Raw genomic sequence first — 21,209 nt, 5'->3', positions numbered from 1 at the left:
ACTAAAAACCCTATAAAAAATGTATAGAAGGGTTTACCAAACTTTCCTCAGTTGATCCTTATGTAATTCTTCCTGTAGAATCTATTTCTGCAAAGTATATTGTTGTATTGTGCATAACTAATGAAATAATTCGCATATTTAGTCAAATATGCTAATTATCTCATTAATTATGCACAATACAAAGAAATATATATCAAAAATGGATTCTACAGGGGAAAATACATAAGAATCAATTGAGACTAGTTTGGTACACCCTTTAATTAGGTTTTTACAGCTTTCTCCCTGTCTTTCATGTTAAGGATAGTCTCACTTTACCCCGAAGCAATTGTCTCACTTTACCCCACAGCCACATTTTGGGAAAAGGGATATTTTTATCAATTCAGGGTAATCTTCAGCTAGCATCTATCACATGGATTTATAAGTTGGTAGTTCATCAACATGTATGATATAAAATGTTCTCCCTGCATCAATTTGCTTTGACACAACAGCTGATTATGTTGACAGCAAGAAAATTTACTTTTACATGCAAAAAACACATTTTTGTGAAAAAAGCATGTTTTCTACAGCACTATCAGGTCTCTCTTTTCATGACAAGTGGGAAATTCAAGGGGCTTGAAAATATAATGGTCACATGGCCACAAATGTGTTCCATTGCCAAGATAAATGGAGCGTCTCAGTTTACCCGGTGTCTCAGTTTACCCCGCTCTCCCCTACATATGAGAGAGAGAGAGCTAGAGAGACATAGATGTGGGCTACATTATCTCCACAGCAGCAATGAGTCATTGAGAGATTGGCTTTCCGGCGAGAGACAGGCAGACGCCTGAGGGTGTACAGCCCACGAACCTTATTTCACAGGGTGGCGAATTTACCTGTTGGAGGCCACTTCTTGCTAGGGGATAATTGCATCCTCTGTGCTGCCGAGAGGGCCCAGGGAGTAGGATTGATTTCCATAGCCTATCTTTATGAACCGAACCTTGCTCAGACAGAGGCCTTAAGCCTGATCTATACTTTGTCGTACGACGGTGTATAAATTAAGCCTTACACTTGCCCCTCTTCACTCCCTTCTCTAACTTTTAATGGGGGGCCTGCCACAAGTCACAGATACATTCCTCCAGAAGGCTCTGATGCAGCATGCTTGTAAAATGAGCTTCTAGCTTTGTCACTGTGTGTGTGTGTGTGTGTGTGCAGGGACGTGCTGGCCATTGGGAAAAGCGGGACAACTCCCGAATGGCCGGTCCCGGCCGGTCCAGGCCGGCCATTAGGAAAAGATTAAACTGTTTGGACAAAAGTAAAAATTAAACTGTTTGCACAAAAGTAGTGAAAAGAAGCACACAACGCCTCGCGGTGCGAGGCGTTGTGTGCTTGTAGATCGGCTGTTTTCACTAGTTTAAATAATTTTTAAAATGATGAATACAAAACAAACGGTTTGGACATAAGGTTTCCACCTGACAACGACGAAATATAAGTCATGTAATTGGCCCACTGGCTTGTCACTTTGTCACAAATATTTGAGTAGCAGCAGCGCTATAGAGAGAGATCACTCTCTATAGCACGCAATGAGGGCCTCTACAACTCTTTTTCCCGGGATGAATCAGGGGCCCAGCACGTCCCTGTGTGTGTGTGTGTGTGTGTGTGTGTGTGTGTGTGTGTGTGTGTGTGTGTGTGTGTGTGTGTGTGTGTGTGTGTGTGTGTGGAAAGTAATGAAGTACTTGTAATGGGATTGCCTTAATCAGATTATCAGAGCTGTCTTTAACTGTTCACTGAAAGAGGATACAGACACTAGGGGGAAAAAGCATTTAGAATTACTTACTTTGTAATGATATCTCCAAAAATAAATTATGAAAAAGGCCTCATTCATTTATTTTACTCATTCAAATTATGGTGCTAAATTAAGAGCCTGAAATATTAATATTTTAATGTAAAAACATGATGATAAGACATTATGAACAGTAACTTTAAAGTAAGGGAGAGCGCAAGCGTGTGTGTGTGTGTGTGTGTGTGTGTGTGTGTGTGTGTGTGTGTGTGTGTGTGTGTGTGTGTGTGTGTGTGTGGTCTCTCTACACCAAAGCTATCCTGACCCCGAGTGTCTGGTGTCATGAAAATCACATAATGAGAGCTGTCCATATGCTGATTTATTCCCTTGTACCCTGTGGTAGTTCACTACATCTGCACTGCAGCGCACGGCGTGGTGCAGTGATTTAGAGCTCTGGGGTTATTAGCATGGTGTCTGTCAAAGGACTGGAGGAACTTATTTATTACATTAACAGCAAACAGTATCACTTTACACCCATGCCTGAAGTCATATACCTACGCTTAGGCCAAACCTGTTGATTCACAGCTCCATCACCAGGGGTGTCGCACCAATCTCTGGGCCCTGGGTACTTTAACTATTGAAAAATAGCAGATATAACACATCAAGCAACAATATACCAGCTCACAGTGCGGCACCGAGTGCCACGCTGCGAGCTTGTAGATCTGCTATTTTTGAAAAATCGTCTTTGAATATTTCAAATCCCAATAAAAAAAAAAAAAACATGTTTCTATATGTCAGTGGCGCTTCAAACTTTTTCATGTGAAGGACCGCCAAAATGATATGTATTTGGCCACGGACCCCCATCTCAAAATATTTAGTTCCAGGGACCACCCCAGAGGCAAAATCTGAGTTACAAATGTTCTGAGTTACAAATGTGTTACAAATACAGGTTTGCACACATTTTCAAAAACAGCAGATCTACAAGCTCGCAGCGCGGCACCGTGAGCTTGTATATCTGCTATTTTTCAATAGCAAAATATAAAATAATTCCAGGCCCCTCCACCTTGGGCCCTAGAAACTCAATCCCACTCTCCCCCCCCTTGTGACGCCCCTGGCTCCATCACACACTCTGTGCTCTCTTAAGTGTCTCAACCGCAATTATTCATGGCAGTGATGAAAATATTGTTATTATCTTTGTATCTCTATAGACCCTGAGTTTGCCAACACTGTCGCTTGTGTGTGTGCATGTGTAAAGTTACCTGATCCAGCCCATGTCTCCCTCCAACCACAGGCGACTGTGTGAATGAGACAGGGCTGGGAGAGGTGGCTGGCTGGCTGACTGGAGACCGTTGATAAAAGCCTCCTTTGTTTAATGCGAGGCACCCTTCCAGAGACGCTGTTCTGATCTGTACACGCACGCACGCGCGTATACGCACGCAGGCAGGCCCATGCACGCGCGCAAACGCCTTCTTCTCGAAAATCTAGTCTTTATTAATGTATATATCCCAGACAGACAGAGGAACCGTCCGGGAGGAAAGGTGAGAGAGAGTTCAGCAGGCAGGTGATGTCATAGGCTGGGTGAAACCATAGACGTTAGATCAATAAGATGGACTGAGAGATGTGATGTCTATCTCTCTTACATCACAGTCTGCAGCCTGCCTGCAGGCTACCTGCTGCTGCTGCACCTACAGCACGATCTGCCGCGAGTCGCGACACAATCTTCTGTTGCACATTTGAACTTTTGATTCTTTAAATCACCCCTCTTCCTCTGCCTGAAATTTGAGGACGTCACTATATAGGCCTATATAGGAGTTGTGTCCCATTTAGCCTACTTCTGGGAAGGGCAGGCCTAAAGCAAGCATTCAAGAAATATTCTGGACCCTAACCCAGTTTCCAGATTTTATGCTTTGCATTAATCTCCGAATTAATTCAATTTAGCGCAACTGTCTGTCTTGTATTGCTAGCGCTAAAGCCCTATGGCTACTGGCAAACCAATTGATATTATTTTCATTTAGCATAAAATCAGTTTCTGAACTACAAAAAACTGGGTACGGTAACTTTAGACGATAAAATAAGTAGTAGCCTAATCACAACATGATTTGACTTGGACATAAATGATTGCTCTGTTGACTGCTGTAGGCTGAAACAAATAAGCTATCAGGTGGCTAAATCAGCCATGGCCTATATATGCCATCTCTGGGCCTACATTTCTTTTAATGGTATGAAACAATTTGTTCCAGTTTTGCAGTCTACACATTTTTATACTATTTTTAAATTAATAATTCAGACTACAGTTACATTTCAAATGTTCCAGTTTTGCAGCCTACATTTTAAATGGAAAGTATGCCTAATTATTTAACTAGCCTAATTGTTGGCGCAATTTTATTTTAGACTCCAATAATATTTTAGGATAGCCAAGTAACCAGGTAGCCTATAAATATTTATATTTTTGAATAGGCTAATTATGTTGCAAGAGATGTTAATTTTGTTATAAATCCTGGACGAATTACAACACCATTAATGCACGTGGCATTTTGCAACGAGTAAAACATATTTAACTTAACACAATGAGTTGACAGTAATAACAACGTCATAATGTGATGTTTCTTTTAATTATGGTATCATTTGCAATATATTATAATTACATACAATGGCATTAGGCCTGCAGAAACAGTGACATGCACGCAAAACAGAAACGTAGGTATTGTGACAATTTGTGGAGAAATGGACTCGTGAAAAATGTTGAAAGAAAAAGTCCAACTACAAGAGCTATGCTACAGTCTGTTTATGTATAGCCGTCATAACAAATAGGCCTGCATTATGTTACATTATATGGCTATAATATGTTCCATAAAAAATATTTCCCATAGCTAAGAGACTGTCAATATCAATTGACATTTGTTAAAATTACAATGACTTTTCTATTTGTATCATTCAAATGTATAAAAACATTTTTCATGCATTTCTGCGACATTGTTGCATGGATTTAGAACAATGATGGGTGCTATTTATTATCGTTGTTCTGACAAAGGTCCCGTTTGCATATAATTAGCTGAAAATGGCACAATGAACGTTTGATAAAGAGCTCAGGCCTTTAGGCTAATGAAAACATTTTCATTTTCTTAAAACAGTTTTTCATTTTTTCCACAAAAATAGAACAAAATAAAAACGTATAGGCCTATGCATAGCGGGATGTTTTTCAATATAGCCTCTTATGGTGTATAACTGAAAAGATTTTGCACATACATGTATTCCTTTTGTTTTTCTTTGGCTGGTGTGTGGCTTATTAATTATGTAGCCGACTTCTTATGACAAAGAATAAAAAGTAGGATATAGGAACATATCAATAAAAGCCACACCAAACGAACATACGCATTGTGACTTTTGAAATAAATGGCTTCATAATTTAGCCTATATTACATAACACTTCAGGAGAGGGGGCTCGTGCTGGCTTGAGGATAATAATTCAGAAACTCATTGCAGCTCCCAAAGTCACTCTTTGACAGACACTGTCCCGGATGAGCCTTGGGCGCTTGGGGACAGTCATCTTGGCACGGGTTAAACGTGGCGGAATAAGGCATCTGCTGCGAGTAAAAGTAACTGGCCTGTCCAGAGAGCATGTTCAGGGAACAGGGACTGGCCAGGGACAACGTGCATGGCATGGACGACGTGGACGAGAAAGCGGCGGCCGCGCTTATCTGATGATGGTGGCGACGGGACTGCGCGCAACTGATCCCAAAGTAAGCAGTCTCCTGATGGTTGGTGTGGAGGTAGCGCTCCGCGCCGGACACGGTGGACGACCGCTGCGAAACGACGGACGCCGCCGCCGCCGCCGCTGCGTAATCGGAGCGATGCGGACCGAGGTACGACGACCCCCCGGGCCGGGGGGTCGTCGTACCTCGGTCCGCATCGGCATCGCTCCAGTTACGCAGCAGCAGCTCGCCGGGGCCCCCGGCATGCAGGTGTGCAGGGCGCACTGCGGGCGGCTGATGGTGATGATGATGGAGGGAGAGGAAGGACGGCACCGGCCAGTAAAAGGAGCCCGCGGCGAAGGCCAGGCTGGCCGCGGTGCTGGTCGCCAGGCGGGTGCCTCTCTTGATGGCCAGCTTGGCCCTGGAGCTCGCCGTGCTCCGCCGCCGGAGCTTGCCGGACGTGCCGCCTATGAAGACGTCGTCGCTGGACGGGTCCAGCATCCAGTAGTTGCCCTTGCCCGGGTCGTCGTAGTGGCGCGGCACCTTGACGAAGCACTTGTTCAGGCTCAGGTTGTGCCTGATGGAGTTCTGCCAGCCCTGTCTGTTGTCCCGGTAGTAGGGGAAGTGTCCCATGATGTACTCGTAGATGCCGTTGAGCGTGAGCCGCCGCTCCGGGCTCTGTCGGATGGCCATCATGATGAGCGCGTTGTAGCTGAAGGGTGGCTTCTCGGGTTTGGCTTTCTCCTCTGATGATCCCCTGCCTTTCTTCACGTCGTCTTTAGTTCCCTGACTCCCCTCTCGTTTGGTGGAGTTGTTTGTGGACGCCGTTTTGAGTTCTTCGACAGCGCATTCTTTCCTGTCGTTGCGGTCTTTGTCATTGTCAACGTCGCGGTCTTCCTCCTCTCGAGGCTTTGCTGGATCTCCGGAGCATTGTTTTTGGGTCGGGGATAGCCGCAGCTTTTCGTGCGGCTGGGAAAGAGCCGGTTCACTCATCACTCCCTCTCGCCTGAACAACAAGCTGCTGATGCTGAACGAGGACTTGTGGAAAAACCTGACGGGAGTTTTCAAATCCTCCATGTTTTAATTTAAACAACACTCAGTCAGTCAAGTCCCCAAAGAAAGGCGTCTCTGAAAGAGTGCGTTAAATTAATAAAGAGTCCACGAAGCAGAGGCGCGCTGATCCAAAGTGTCAGGGTGCCAGAGACATTGTGCGCCACATGTGCGCACTCGGCTCTCACCAAACCTGAAAACAAGTGCGCGTGCATTGCATGGTCACCCACTGAGACTGTAGAAAGTTTAGCCTGTGATTAGTTAGCGCGCTGCCAATCTCGCTGACTGATCGATGAACTCTCAGGTTCAATTAACACTTCCGCAGCTCTTGTAACCCAAGCCTATCACCTGCGGATCTCTGCCCTCTGGGACCGCCTCTCTCTGCCTCTTCCCTTTCCTTTTGTTGACACAATAATTTGGCAAACATCCCATCAAAATAAGGCCTGGTTGTAGATCTGTAAATAATCCTTATCGGACAGGTAAACGCGTGAGATTATGTAAATAAACCACAGGGCGCTGTACTGAAGAACACATCTAGGTACAGGTAAGGCTTTTAAAGTTCGCCTGCAGGGCACGCATGTTCATGCACAGCTGTTGACAGGCAGGCAGCAGCTAGTGTGTGTGTGTGTGTGTGTGTGTGTGTGTGTGTGTGTGTGTGTGTGTGTGTGTGTGTGTGAGACAGACATATAATGGTTCTTAAACTTTTTCATGACAAGGACCCCCAAATTACCCCCAACATTTGAAAAGATATACACCCCATAAGAAAATATTTTTGTATGGCTAGCAGTGATTTTCAACCATTTTAATTTCAAAGACCTCCAATTTGACATTAGAACACATTTAATTGCATTTCTATCACTGGGACCCCAATTTATATTATAAAATCAATGTTAATTTAACTCAAATGGGTCCATTTGTACACTCTCTGAGTTACAGACCCATAAGGGTCCATTTGGTTCCAATAAATCCCAACTATCGTTTAGCTGGGGACCCCCTGGAACTCCCACTGGAGGTCCCCGGACCCCACTTTGAGAACCAATTACATTAGGCACACAAATAAATAAAATAGGCCTATTTATACTATGGCTTTCTTTTACCTTTTTACCCTCTTTCCTCAATTTGATATGGGGTCCACTGATAATCCCATGCTCCCAAACAAGTGCGCGCTTGTTGGGAATGTTGATAGCGCTGCAGGACGCACGCATCTCTGTCGAAACACTTGTAATCCTCACGCTTCTTGCTGTCAGCTACTTCCTGTCAAAGATTATATTTGTTTTGGGATGTTTTGGATTTTACAGTGTCAGTCACGTTGATAAAGATTATGAACATAAACTCATTATCAATATAAACATGTTAAAACTGGCCGGGTAAACTTAACGTTATTACGTGCTATATGCGCAATACAAAGACAAAAACAGACTATTAAATAACATACGCATAATGAAAACATTTGTTTTGTAGTGTATTTCGTTTTTAGTTTTTATGGAAGAAAATATAAAACACATTTTATCAGTAGGTAAAATCTCTATATTGTAATTAACAGGGTCTCCCATGCACAAAACATACATTTTCGGGTGGGTTTCCAATTTATTTGTGTCATTAGTCTAATTCCAATTTCACTTGTTTATCCTGTATAGTTTATTTTCTGTCCTTTTTTAAATATATAGTTTTCACGTTTCTTCCTGTAGGCCATGTTATTTTGTCTTATTTAGTATTTTTCTATTCTTAAATATTGTTATAGTTTGTGTAAAGCACTTTGAGTTGCATTATGAAAGTTGTTATAGGTAAATAAAGATCATTATCATCAAATCTCTTTCCTGATTGGATGAAATTGGTACCCTGACCTCATGCATTTCTGTTGTTAAAGAGCTAGTGACAGGGAAATGGAAACCCCTGTTACTTTATAGAAACACTTATTGTACAAAAAGAAAGCACAGGTCTCCGCCAGGTCAGGGATGATTGTTGGGCACAAGCGTCATTTGTATAGGGTTGATGGGTTTAATAAACCCAAGGGCCCCCCTACTGGTGACAGTATTATAAATTCATAGGCTATTTATATTGCCGTTGTCGGGTGAAAACCTTGTATGTCCAAAACCGTTCATTTTTCATTTTAAAAATTATTTAAACTAGTGAAAACAGCCGATCTACAAGCACACAACGCCTCGCACCGCGAGGCGTTGTGTGCTTGTAGATCTGCTGTTTTCACTACTTTCGTGCGACGGCCTTGTCTGATGAAGCAGGGATTTGCTTTGCGAAAGAACATACAAATTTGAAACTTGGAGATACAAGGTTTACACCCGACAACGACGATATATGTATTTTGTCATTTCCAATATATTAGGGGTCTCTAATCTCCTAATCTATGGGCCCCCCTCACAGAAGTACAGGGCCCTTTTGATCTGAAAACCCATGCAGAATAAGATCTAATTTCGCCCCTGTTGTTGGGGCGTGCATCGTTTGGTATTGAGTGATTATCGAGGTGTGTGAAATGTGTAGATGTTGAGTATTGCATGGTGATGAAGAGGTTGTATAGGAATGATATGTAGGCTCCATAGTTTGTTACTGATGTTGATGTTAAGGTGTAAATGTTTTGAGATTTCTGTTGTAGGTTAACTGTGAACTGGTGTATAAAGTCAGTTGAATGTCTGGGATGTGAATGCTTTGTTGAAGGGTCATGTGTATTGATTTGCGTGATATGTAGATAAAATCTGAAGGACTAAATAAAATAAAAAGGTTTCACAAAAGTCAACCTCCTGGTTTTGCTATAAATCGCACAATGTGTTCCTGATTTGAGTTTTTTTTTTTTTTTTTTCAAAACAGAGGACTCCTGCAAAGCCTACAGTATATGGGGCCAACAGGCCTCAGGCTCTCAAACTTTTCCTTCATACGAACATGTTAACACTTTCACCGTGCCAGCCTGCCTCCATGACTTTTCTCAAAAGATGCTTCAATCCGTGCCAACAGAAAACACAATATCAACAATATCGACGTCCTATTTTCTCTATCCAAATCAAAGCCATGTGCATTATAAAGAACTGAAAATGATCGTCATTAAACATCAAAAGGCACAAATGCAGTATGAAGAAGCAGGCCCTAATAAGTTGCCATAATGGACATAACGGCCATACAGTTAAACCTAATGGCCCTCGACTTCAAGTAATTTTACAATTGTGGCCCCCTGCCTAATCTACTTGAATACCACGCACATTTTCACCACAATCAAAACCTGCGTTGATGACTTGCAACATTGTGTTCACAAGATGCCACATCTGCAAACTTTAAATGTCAATCTTAGCCAATAAGGATGGAATATGAAAAATCTAACAGAATTGTCTTGATCACATGACTACAGAAATCATATACTTATTTTGTCCAATTTGAACAGTTTTGTGGCGCCATCTGCCTTTTGAGAAGGGAATGGTTGTGCAACTAAATGCTTTGGAGAGGAACAGTCAGTCTGGCTATTTGTCAGAGTTTATTTATCAGTTAACTGATTTCGATGGAATTGTATATGGAAGGGAATAATCCCATCAAGGCTTTCTGCAACTGCAGTGCCTTTAATGGTGAGAGAGATGTTAAAAGCAAAAGTGTCAACATCTTTGACAGTAACAGTAACACATAATTACATACAGGAGCCTAATCTCTGGAATTCTGTTTCCAAACAGGACAAACCTGGCTGGCTGGGGATTAAACAGGCCTATTCCTATACCCCCGGGGAACCCCAGACAGCAGGAGCTGTTTGACCGAAGCCACCGGCATCGACTGTACTCGCCGTGTTATCTGATCAACCATTGTATTACATGTCATGTCATGTAAGACTAATACTATTAGCAGAAAAATACTATTATTATTATTGCAACCAACAATGTAATTATGGGAATTATACTGACATCTTGCACCGTGATTTGACCTGTCAGGTATGTCCCTGTACCTACAGAAAACAAGTCATGTTTGCCTCAAGTTGTGCAGACTTAGCTTTTTATGTTGTTTGATAAATTACTTAACCACTGTGTTAGCCTAATATCCACTGATATTATTTCAATATCGCTGTAAAGCACTCTAAAAGGGCAGGTTTACACTTGGCTATTTTGTTGAAACTGCCCACTAGGGCAATGGAGTCATGGTTGTTGCCTTTTAGTGAGCCAGTATACCCCACAGCCACACCCTTCACAGACAGCACTGTCTACTCTACTCCAATGGGAAGACTAACATGCTCAAAATATGCAGTGAAATAGGTTGTGTAAATTCCTGTCCCATAACTGCATACTGTGCATATCCTATATTACATCTGACAATAGAACATTTACTATTATATAAGAAAGTCTATAGTTTAAACAACTAAGAAAACATCAGTCCAGTCTCCAGAATTATATCAGCCTGAGCCTATGGATTAAATAAGGGCTACAACACAGACAAGTCAATTTGACTTCTTCAGCACAACACACTACTCACTTACTGGTATCCACTGTCACCAATATTCCTTGCTTTCATCAGTTTCATGTGCATCTTGTTGAGCTTGTCCTTCACAGAATGGCAGAGTTGTGAAGAGCCTTTCACATTGTCTGTACTCGCCACTGCAGCCAAGAAATCACTTTCACTGACAAACATGTTAGAAAATTACAAGAAGACTACGGGTACATAAATACTAAAGATTACGTTGTATGGTTAATTTGCTTGTTAACATGTCTTGAAAAGTTTATACCGTAAATAGGCCAATAATCAAAATTCAGCGTTAGCTCTTGGCTGAAACCAAAGGTTAAAGGACTTCTTTGTCCATTAATTGAGGCACAATTGATTAGACTTCACGAAGAAGCTTGTTTGTTATGAGATGCAGATTGTGGCATGGAGAAATTCACCTCTTCACATGCATGTTCCCGTCACGTGTCTATGTATGCTGCTTTTCAAAGAATAATTCATCGATTGGTCATGCTCATTGTGTAATATAGAATACAGTAGTTGTCAAAACAGGCACTGGAGTGGAAGTTGTTCCACCAGTGGTTCCCAAAGTATTTCTATTAGTAAACTATTTGAAAATAGTAGGCGTTGGCTATTCAAAAATAGCAGATATACATATCTATATTTTTACATTGTAGAAAGGTCTTGGAAGCCTGAGACTGCGAGTACTACAGTACTGATTTAGAAGGCATCTGTAGAATCTTCCTCAGGTCTTAAAGGGTTGAAGTTGCTAAAACTAATTTTGCTGGTCCCCAGACACCACTTTGCTGTTTGCGCTTTGCTCTCAAAGTGGGGTCTGGGGACCCCACTCACATGAGAGACCATCAGCCAATTTACCCCCACAGTACATTGAAGGTTTTCAATGGAAGATGGATACACACATTTCAAGGGACACTAGACTATACGTTTCTAAATAGTAAATATGTTCACATGGGATAATGTGATATGATCACATGCTACTTTGAAAATAAGTGCTGCTTGATATTTCTTATGAATAATAAAGTTAACATTCAATATATAAAATAAATCTATTGTTAAATAACATGGTAAATATGGTATTTGTAAAAAAAGAACATTTAATTATACAAAAAGTACAATTAATTCAGGTAAAAGTGTATACAATACATGCTATTCACAAGGTGAGGGCCCACACAATGTATCATACACTAAAATAAATGACAGGGTTTTGTAGAGACATTTCTTTTCTTGAAAACTATTTGCTTACCTAGAACTCTAAACAACACACAGAACTCTTATTTTTTGTTTTACCTTTCTGTCTGTTTTACCAAAAGAATCAGGACAGCAGTGTTTTTTTTTAAAGGGGTCCATAACATAACGTTCTGTTTGCCAACAGCAGGTGATGTGATGTCAATGTTCATGTTTAACACCTTATTCTCTATTCTGTCCATCTGTGTCCACAGTGCGGGGCAGTGCAGACGTAGTACAGTCTCATTGCATCCTGCAAGGTACAAGAACAGATATGAATTTCAATACTAATAAAACAGTTGATTTTAAACACAAATCATTTCGAAACAGACTATTCCCATTTTGATTCAAGTGATGATCGAAAGGATCAAAGTGTCATAATTATAGTGTTATGATGAATTATGCAATGCATGCAGCATTGCTTGGCATTTTGCTTTTATTTCATAATATACCCTTTTCTTTTCAGCAAATACAGTATCTTACTTTAGAGTCCTTCAACTAATGAAGGCTATAGAAATGAAGTAAATTCCTTCATAGGACTGCCTAGACTAGTATCATTATGAAGCATGATCATTACCTCAGCTTTCATACTGTGAGACTGGAAGAACACTGCCTCCTTGTGGCCACATCTGAAAAGAGCAAGATATTTGAAGTAAATCTCATATCAATGCCAAACAAGCAGTTTCTAACTGGTCTCGCCTGTCAGCAACACCTGACCAAGAGAAAGATCCCTTGACAAGAAGGTGATTGTGATTTATTTTAAAACAGGGCATTCAGTCCACATACATACGGCATGTTATTTTTCTTTACTTAGACAACAAGAAACCTGGGAGAAAAGAGAGAGATGCACAGGAGAGAATGCCACTAAACCAGATGGGATAAAAGTGGGTCCAGAGATAGTAGGGCTCTTAGTCTTGAACCACTATATCATGACTGGGCACAGGTGTTTTCAATTCTTTCATAAAAATACATAATAATATTTGTAGGAGAGGTTCGTACATGACAGTGATGATAGGCAAAGGCAATGAAAGTAAAACTCACTTGGGACAGGGATGGTCCTCTGTCCTTGGTAGCGTTGGATCTTGAGATACATCTGCAATGATTTGGGTCAGCTCACTGTTAAAGAGATGAGAAATATTATTAATGACCGGGCTTCATGGTAGGCTCTGCAATTTACCATGGATCTCAAGACATATTACTGAGTAGGTCTTGTTTTAGAATATCCCACTATCAGTCAATACAGTATGTATGGGGCTGGCCTGGGGCTGGCCTGCTAATTGTTCAAACTGTTGGAACAAAACATGGTAAAGCAGCCTTTCACCATTATGCACCACACACCTGGAATAATATTCCTCTTTATATTAGACAATCCCCAACCATAGCTGTTTTTAAGTCCAATTTAAAAACATATTTATTTGATATTGCTTACGCTACCCTATGATTTTACAACAACGCAATTCAAAGTGCTTTACAGAATAAAAACATACATTCAAAGTACAACAATGCAATTTAAAAATACAATACATACATTTAAAATAAAGTTGCCTTGCCTTGCCTTGCCTTGCCTATGTCTGATGTGATTACTGTGGTTACACAGAGGACCCTTTTCCACCAGAAGAACCTTGATTCTAGAACTGGTTCCGTTCTAGATTATTGGAAGCTTTCACGGAACCAGCTGCCATTTATTGGTTCCAGTTCAGAGCCAACTTTTAGGGTTCTGAACCAATTCATTTTCAGTCGAAACACTCTGAACTGGTTCATTATTAGAAAGAAAGAAAATAGTGTTGTATACCTCACGTCTGTTGTCACTTGTCAGTGTCTTTTATCAGTAGATGCATTTATTATCTTTTTCAGTGTCATCTATTTTCCATTTCTTGTATGAGAGGCGAACTAGACTGCTCTCTGTCGAGGTGCCAACTTTCGCTTTGTGCACTTTCCGAAGAAAACGACAACTGCGACCAGCAGAGCGCACAAGTAGGGTGATGAGTGCCGTCTGTATTAGAGATGCGGGGATAGCGGTTTTAGCCGCGGTGGACCGCGGTGATCCGCGGTGCAGTCGGATTTGGATCAATCAAATATAATTATTAATTAATTTCGGATATCCGCGGATGAAATAATGCAGGAAATAAATTATGGCCTAATATATCTATCAATAAAAAGCGAAATCTAGGTATGCTTGTGTCTGTGTTAGTGTGTGTTATTTTGTATAATTTGTAAAGTAACCATCATTTTTCATGAGGCAATGTGTGCAGTCCACGATAAAACTAAACAGCTGTGTCCACTTAAACGGCATCACGGCATGCATCGTCGCACATTACCTCTGGTCGAGCTGCGGTAAAAAGTGAATCTCTCTCAGCTCCATAGTCCATATTGTAAAGTACTGTACAGTAGGTAAGTTAAACTTCCCACTAAGTTGTGTTTGTTGTTCCTCTCTCTTTCGCTCTCTCCCTCGCTCTCTCTTTCTCTCATGTGTCTGACTCAGGGATGGCCAACGGTTAACCGTTACCGGTAAACCGATAAGAAATTGGTTACCGGTAAGCACTAACGGTCAATTTTGACCGATAAAAAAGAAAAGAAAAAGGAAATCAACCCATGCGTCACACCAAAAGCCCCGTACACCAATATCTACGCAACATCAAGTCATCAACCATGCAACTATATATATATACGCGCTGTGGTCACACATTTCTGGGACACCAATATCTATGTAACATCCATGCATTCACGCAACTGGGAGTGTGCGACGCTGCTTGATTTTGGAGTCGGGTACACGCTGACTTGTTCAACGAATGCTCCGTCGTCGATTGGATTTTACAAAACAGACCCCCGTCAGCGTCACATTGAATCCCGTTAAGAAGAGCTTAAAACACAACTTTCTAATGTTACATGTTGACGACGTGAGGAACGCTAAAGTCGTCTTGGTTACAGAGAGTAGCCTAGGATATGCGAAAATAACACAGCTCAGAGTCGCAAATTCAATGATCGCTGCATCAGCACACACAAAACACGGTCGAGAGAGAAGAAAATGAATGAAATGGACATCACGTTTAGCCGATTCAACCATTCCAAATGTCATACGATTGAAAGTTATTGTTCTACATGCGAGCATCTCGTTGCTGCTGTTTTTAGGCGAGAGCCAGGGAGTTCACAGCATTTTAGAGAGGCATGGGCTGAAGGGCCTTTTGGTGGATAATTCTGTTGATAAAAGTTAAGGGCTCCAGCCCCCTTTGCTGTATGTGCGCACGTGCCTGGCGAAATCGCATCACATTACAGATTGATCATTTCAATCCCACGGTTTCTTTGCAAAAACACATTTCTTTTAGAAAACATTTGTATTCTTGTTTCTCCTAGTTTTATTGTTTGTAATGTGTAAATATGGCACTTTATTATGGGGAAAAACGGGTGTATTTTCCTTTTTTTTTAAATCGCAAAAATAGCGCATTTTTGAACACATTTCCTTAACGGTTAACGGTTAATTAACTGATAAGGCCTTTCGGTTATCGGTTAAGAAAAAATCTCCATTTGGCCATCCCTGAGTCTGACTCTGTCTGCCTGCATGTCTGTCTGCATCGACGCGCAGCACCGACTCCAAAAAAAAAAAAAAAAGAAAGAAAAAAAGACGAACGGAGACATTCCGTAGGCTACATCAATGCATTTCTGTGATCGCACAACTAAGAAAACTAACAGGGAATAGCCCACCAGAAAATAATATTAGCCTAATAATAAGGGTAATAATAATAATACTTTTGAAGTTGCGGATGAGGATGGTGCGGATTTATAAATTGGATGATATAATTAATGCGGTTGGATAATGGGCGGATAATGAATTTGCGCGGATGGATTCGGATGACTTCAGAAGCCTATCCGCGCATCACTAGTCTGTATGAATGTGGGTGGGCACTCTGTCGAGGTGCCAACTTGCAGCTTGTATTTTATATCAGGTCGCACTTGTTGGTGGTGACGTCACCGAGAACGCTGCTCCTTCATTGGCTAAAGGCCCTGGCTTTGTACTGTCAGCCGGATACAGACAGCACAGAACACAGTACTTGAACGCTCTGCTGGTGCAAGTAATCTTACTATTATAATTCAAGAGGCGTATCCCTTTTTGTTGTCACGGGATGACCAGCGCAGGAACACTCAAAATCAACTGAAAGATGCAATTCTGGGAAATTGCAAGTGTGGCCCTAAAGGCAACTACACTAACAATAATATCCGTCACCCCAACTTTCTGCACCTCTGCGTGGTCCAAGTGAACAGAGTGGAGCGCTCCCTACTTCCGGTTAAGCCAATCACAAGCTTCTGCAGGCGGGTCTTGGCGTACCCAATGTTGCTGTTTTGATACACACGTAAACAACACCATGATAGCGCTGTGATTTACAGTGATGTACTTACTCAACCTCGTGGGTGATCTTATTGACATAGATACAGCTGTTGTCTGCCTCTTGTTGGTAGTCACAGTTCCTGCACTGTGAAGACATAAATTATGTTAGTCATATATTTATACTTGATGTATCCTAGGGAATTAGAAGGAGTAAACAGCTTGATGGAAATATCCTCAAGGTGCCAAAAGTAAAACCCAATCCCTTTACACAGCCCTAAACTCTGATCCTGGAATAGCCCTGGCCTAGAATGTCTGTGAAATTCCATATACACGTTTGTGATATTCCATATACACAGCCATAGATTGGTCCCATCGCGTGGCGTTTAGCAGATAATCTGCGCTGCAATAAAGTGGTGCGGCAGGTGCGCATTACTTGTGTACTCACCCAATAATTAATTCCTCAGACCAAAACCTGTGTTTCGTCAAATATCTCCACTTTTCCACAAGATTCACACGGACAACGTTCAGTCCAGGGCGAGAGGCCCGGAATGAGTGCAGGACTGAATATATCAATCTACCTTTGGGAAACACAAACGAATGGGGCATACATTTGGCGGGTGGTGTGATTAATTACCCCATGCCAATGGCAAAGCAGAAAGCACCTGTTTTTGTCAAAAGACGTTTTCATATGTTCAGTCCAGTTCAGTCATTTCAGGTCCGGCACCGTCACTGACACAGAATTTCATCAGTGTGAATCTCGTGGAAAAGTGGAGATATTTGACAAAACACAGGTTTTCTGCCAGAGCTTTCAAAGGGATATGAAACCAGAGGACAATATCTGTCTCCAGGTCTGAGGAATTTATTATTGGGTGAGTACACAAGTAGCCCGCACCACTTGATTGCCGCGCAATAGGACCGATCTTGTGTATATGGAATATCACTATAAACGTCAAAACTCATCAAACTCACCAATATTGCGGCTTTATGGAAAGCTTGGAATTTACTCTAGCTATCTGCAAAGTGTTTGTTTCAGAAAAATCCACCATAGACATCTTATGAGTTATGACCCAGTTTCTATCAAGAAATTGGATTCAGGTGATTATTTTTTCTAAGTCCTGGAGTTTGGAAGCGCTCGTGGAAAATCGCTCAACGGTCCTGTCCTGTGACCACCTGGTTCTAAATGTCACATAATGCAGGAGGCAGTGGGACGTTGTGTTATAGAAGACGAGCGCTTCCGAAGTTCAACACTTAGAAAATAAACCATGTCTGCTCGGGTTTTCTTGACACAAATTAAATCATAACAATTCTACGGTGGATTTTTATGAAACAAACACTTTGCAGAAAAAAGTTTTGATGCATTGGCTGCCTATGGGAGGTATTGCAACCCTAGATTCATCCGATTATAAAAACATCTAGTGTTGCAATTTGCGGCTAGCTCAACAGTTAACATAAAGGCAGTTGTACAACAAATTAGTTCACTTACTGCATAGAGCAGGATACGATTCTCCTTGTCTTCTTTGGGATACAACATGTTGTTGCTGGAAAAACAGTTACACAGTGATGAATTGATAGTTCACTAAGCTCAGATTCTGTTTTAGACCCAACTAAAGACCAGTGGTAGAAAAAGTACACACATTTCTTACTTAGTAAAAGTATCAATTCTGCAATGTAGAAATACTCTGTTAAAAGAAAAAGTCCTGAATTCAAAATGAACTTGAGTAAAAGTACAAAAGTATTGGTTTCAAAATGTACTATAAGTACCAAAAGTAGAAAGTATTCATTATGCAGAATGTCCCATGTCACAACTTTTCAAATGTATAAAAAATATTTTGATCTACGACTACAAGCCGATCTACAAGCTAGATGGGATATTTTCAAATGGCCAAAAACGTTTATAGGGTTGTTAAGGTTAATGTATGTTTTGTGATAATAATCAAAATCACTATAACTAATGACTAAAGTTTTCAAATAAATGTAGTGGAGTAAAAGTACACAATTTGGATCTGAGATGTAGTAGAGTAGAAGTAAAGGTATTCGAAATTGGAAATACTCAAGTACAAATAACTTAGTTACTTTACACCACTGCTAAAGACATACCGGTATTTACAAACACACATCGACAGTAGTACACACAATGTGTGTACATTGTGTGTACTACTACTCGTGTATGTGTGTCATACATACATGAGAAGTGTGATGTATTATTGCAGTGTTTCTCAAAGTGGATTCCAGGGACTTTGTGGGGTCCTTTAAAGGGGTCTAAATTGACCCATACAAGTCTGTAACTCTAACAGTGTACAAATGGAACCAAACGGACCCGTTAGGGTTCATTTGGTTCCATTTGTACACTGTTAGATTTAAGGGGATACCTTGAAATGTAAAGGTTTGAGAAACACTGATGTGTAGCTGTAGCTAAATGTGGCTAATCTGAGACTCGCTAATCTTACTCGTCTCGACGTGTGTTATGCGTTATATATACAACTACATTTACCATTCTTGACAAAACCGGATACCGACGAATCCTGGTTCATACGATCCTGTTTCCAAATCCATGTGAAATAGTGAATAATAAGAGAATAAAGTACAATCCAAACGACTCGAGTGCAAGAAATGTGGAAACTCTGCTGCCTGTTCCTTTCCTACCGCTTGAAAACAATAGAATCTGCGCATGTGCAACAATCCCCGTAATGTATTTCACAATTTGGAGCTAGCGCCCCCTAAACGTTGGAAGACAAAACAACATGCTTCAAGAAAAAAGAGCCCCAGCTGGTTGGAAGTGTGATTTTTTTTATTGCACTCATATTGGCTTCACATAGCATTACACTTTCAAACAAATCCTGATAATTAAAATGTATTCAGCTTTATTTTTAACGTAAATATAACAGATCAGGTACTGTAGACTTATGTTGACAGGCCTTTGAGCAGATTTAGATCGACATGGCTAGGCTGCAAGTGGTAGGCCTACTATGCATGCAGAAAAGGCCAGTCTAAGGACTGCATATAGAGATACCACAAGTCATGATCACCCCAAATAAAACCCAACAAAGACAGTGTCATTATCTTTGGATGCAAAGATGTCATTGCGATCAGGCCCCCACAAATTAACCCAGACCTCATCTCCCTGGGAAAGCCGCACTACACTACTGATGCTGGCCACTTGGCTGCATTTCTCTGGAAGGCTGGTGTCGTACATGGAGACAACAACCTCGCCATTCTTGTAGATGCCACACTGAGCCCTTCCGTACACAGACGCGTGCACAGTGAAGTGGTAGAGACCTTCACAGGGGCAGGTGAAGATGCCTGTGTCGGGACTGTAGCCAGCTCCCTCGTTGACGAGCACATTGGCAAATTTAAGCACACCACTGTGACACGGGTAGCTGTCCGAGATGTTCAGTTTGGCTGTGAAGGCAACAACCTTGCCTACAGTGTGAGGGCAGAACAAGAGATTGGTCATTACATGAAAAGGGATAGATTATCATATTCATTCAGCTGGTGCTGTAGAGGAAGTGTTGTGCAACAGAGTCAGAGCCATAGCCAGACAACATTATTATGATCCTATCTAAGATCATTATAGACTAGACTAGCATTTAAATGTCAAGGTCGCAACTCAACTATGACAGTAAAGCCTACAAATGGAACCAAATGCACCCATTATGGTCCATATTGACCCTTACAGACTTGTAAGGGTCAATTTAGACCATTTATAAAGGAACCCAGACTAAGATAGTCCCTGGAATCCACTTTGAGAACCATTGTATAGAGGGTGATGTCAGTAGGCTACATGTCAGTGTCCTTTTTTATTTTTATTTTTTATTTTTTTCATGTAATGTTTGAGCTTATAATAAAGAATGATGTGACACTCCAAGAAAAAAGGCAATCTATTGGCAAACTATTGTTAAAAAAAGAAGGCCTACCTAGAAGTGGAGTGAAATGTCATTATTGATATTTTATTCATTTATTTACCAGGGGTCACATCAGGTGTATCTCCACGACGAGAAGCCATTGTTGTGATGTCTGATGAATGATACACCTCCAAGGGGGGAAAAGAAATACCATACATGTCAAGATTTTAGTCAATAGTTAGTCAATAGTAATAAGGGCATAAGTACATCTTTTGTATAACATAAATTATTAGTCGTCCAAATCTGTCGTTTAGCATGGTGATATTGCAATCATATCCTATTGCATGCTTCTATAATGCTTTGATGTGGTCTGCTTCAATTGCAAAGAAAATGCTATGTTTGAGGTTCTAGGGCTATTTAAAAATAATTTTCCTGATTGAGCAGACCCCAGCCCTTTGGTGTAGATTAAAACAAACACTAGGATTTATTTTGGGCAAGTATTGAACATGTGTAATCACAATTTATCAGTTAATGCTTTACATAATTCCGTCTAACAGTCTATCGGTTAAAGAGGTCCTTACCTGTTGCAGCCTTGCAGAAGAATGCATTTTCAGCCTGGTTAAACCTCTTGAAAGACAGGTAGGGAGTGGACACAAGCACAAGTAGTTTGTCTGGATTGTTGCAAGATGAAAGACAAGCTTAAGCAGGTCCCTGAAAACATGACAAGAATGTAAGTTTTGCGAGAAAGACTAAATATTTGGGTTTCTGCTGATCGTTCTAAATTCTATGGGGTAACTACATGAAAAGATTTACATAGACAAATGAGAATCACTTTATTGGCCAAGACAAATGAAATAAATGGTAAAGCATTCATCTATTAAGGGGCTCTG

The 21,209-nt window shown here is 41.0% G+C and overlaps 1 protein-coding gene across 1 annotated transcript; it reads right to left on the bottom strand.

The window, feature by feature from the left end:
* Nucleotides 1-12,074: 12,074 nt before the first annotated feature.
* polr2i (RNA polymerase II subunit I) lies at nt 12,075-19,110 on the bottom strand. The gene is made up of 6 exons (XM_080731665.1): nt 18,969-19,110; nt 17,961-18,015; nt 16,549-16,622; nt 13,198-13,272; nt 12,734-12,785; nt 12,075-12,409 (listed from the first exon to the last, which is right to left on the bottom strand). Exons 1-6 carry the CDS (start codon nt 19,028-19,030, stop codon nt 12,347-12,349), a joined length of 381 nt encoding a protein of 126 aa, XP_080587791.1. The 5' UTR covers nt 19,031-19,110; the 3' UTR covers nt 12,075-12,346.
* Between the last annotated feature and the right edge of the window lie 2,099 nt (nt 19,111-21,209).

Source organism: Nannobrachium achirus (genome assembly GCF_963921795.1).
Source record: "Nannobrachium achirus genome assembly, chromosome: 8".
Classification (NCBI taxonomy): domain Eukaryota; kingdom Metazoa; phylum Chordata; class Actinopteri; order Myctophiformes; family Myctophidae; genus Nannobrachium; species Nannobrachium achirus.
Note: the sequence above shows the minus strand (reverse complement) of the source record. Positions and strands in the feature narration are given on the sequence as shown.

What these genes read in the sequence shown, in the direction of transcription:
- polr2i (XM_080731665.1), bottom strand. Translation starts at nt 19,030, where the DNA reads ATGGATTTGGAAACAGGATCGTATGAACCAGGATTCGTCGGTATCCGG. An exon ending in ATCGTATCCTGCTCTATGCA is followed by an intron (nt 16,623 to 17,960) that starts GTAAGTGAACTA and finishes ATGTCTTCACAG; the next exon opens with TGCAGGAACTGTGACTACCA. An exon ending in AAGATCACCCACGAGGTTGA is followed by an intron (nt 13,273 to 16,548) that starts GTAAGTACATCA and finishes TCTCTTTAACAG; the next exon opens with TGAGCTGACCCAAATCATTG.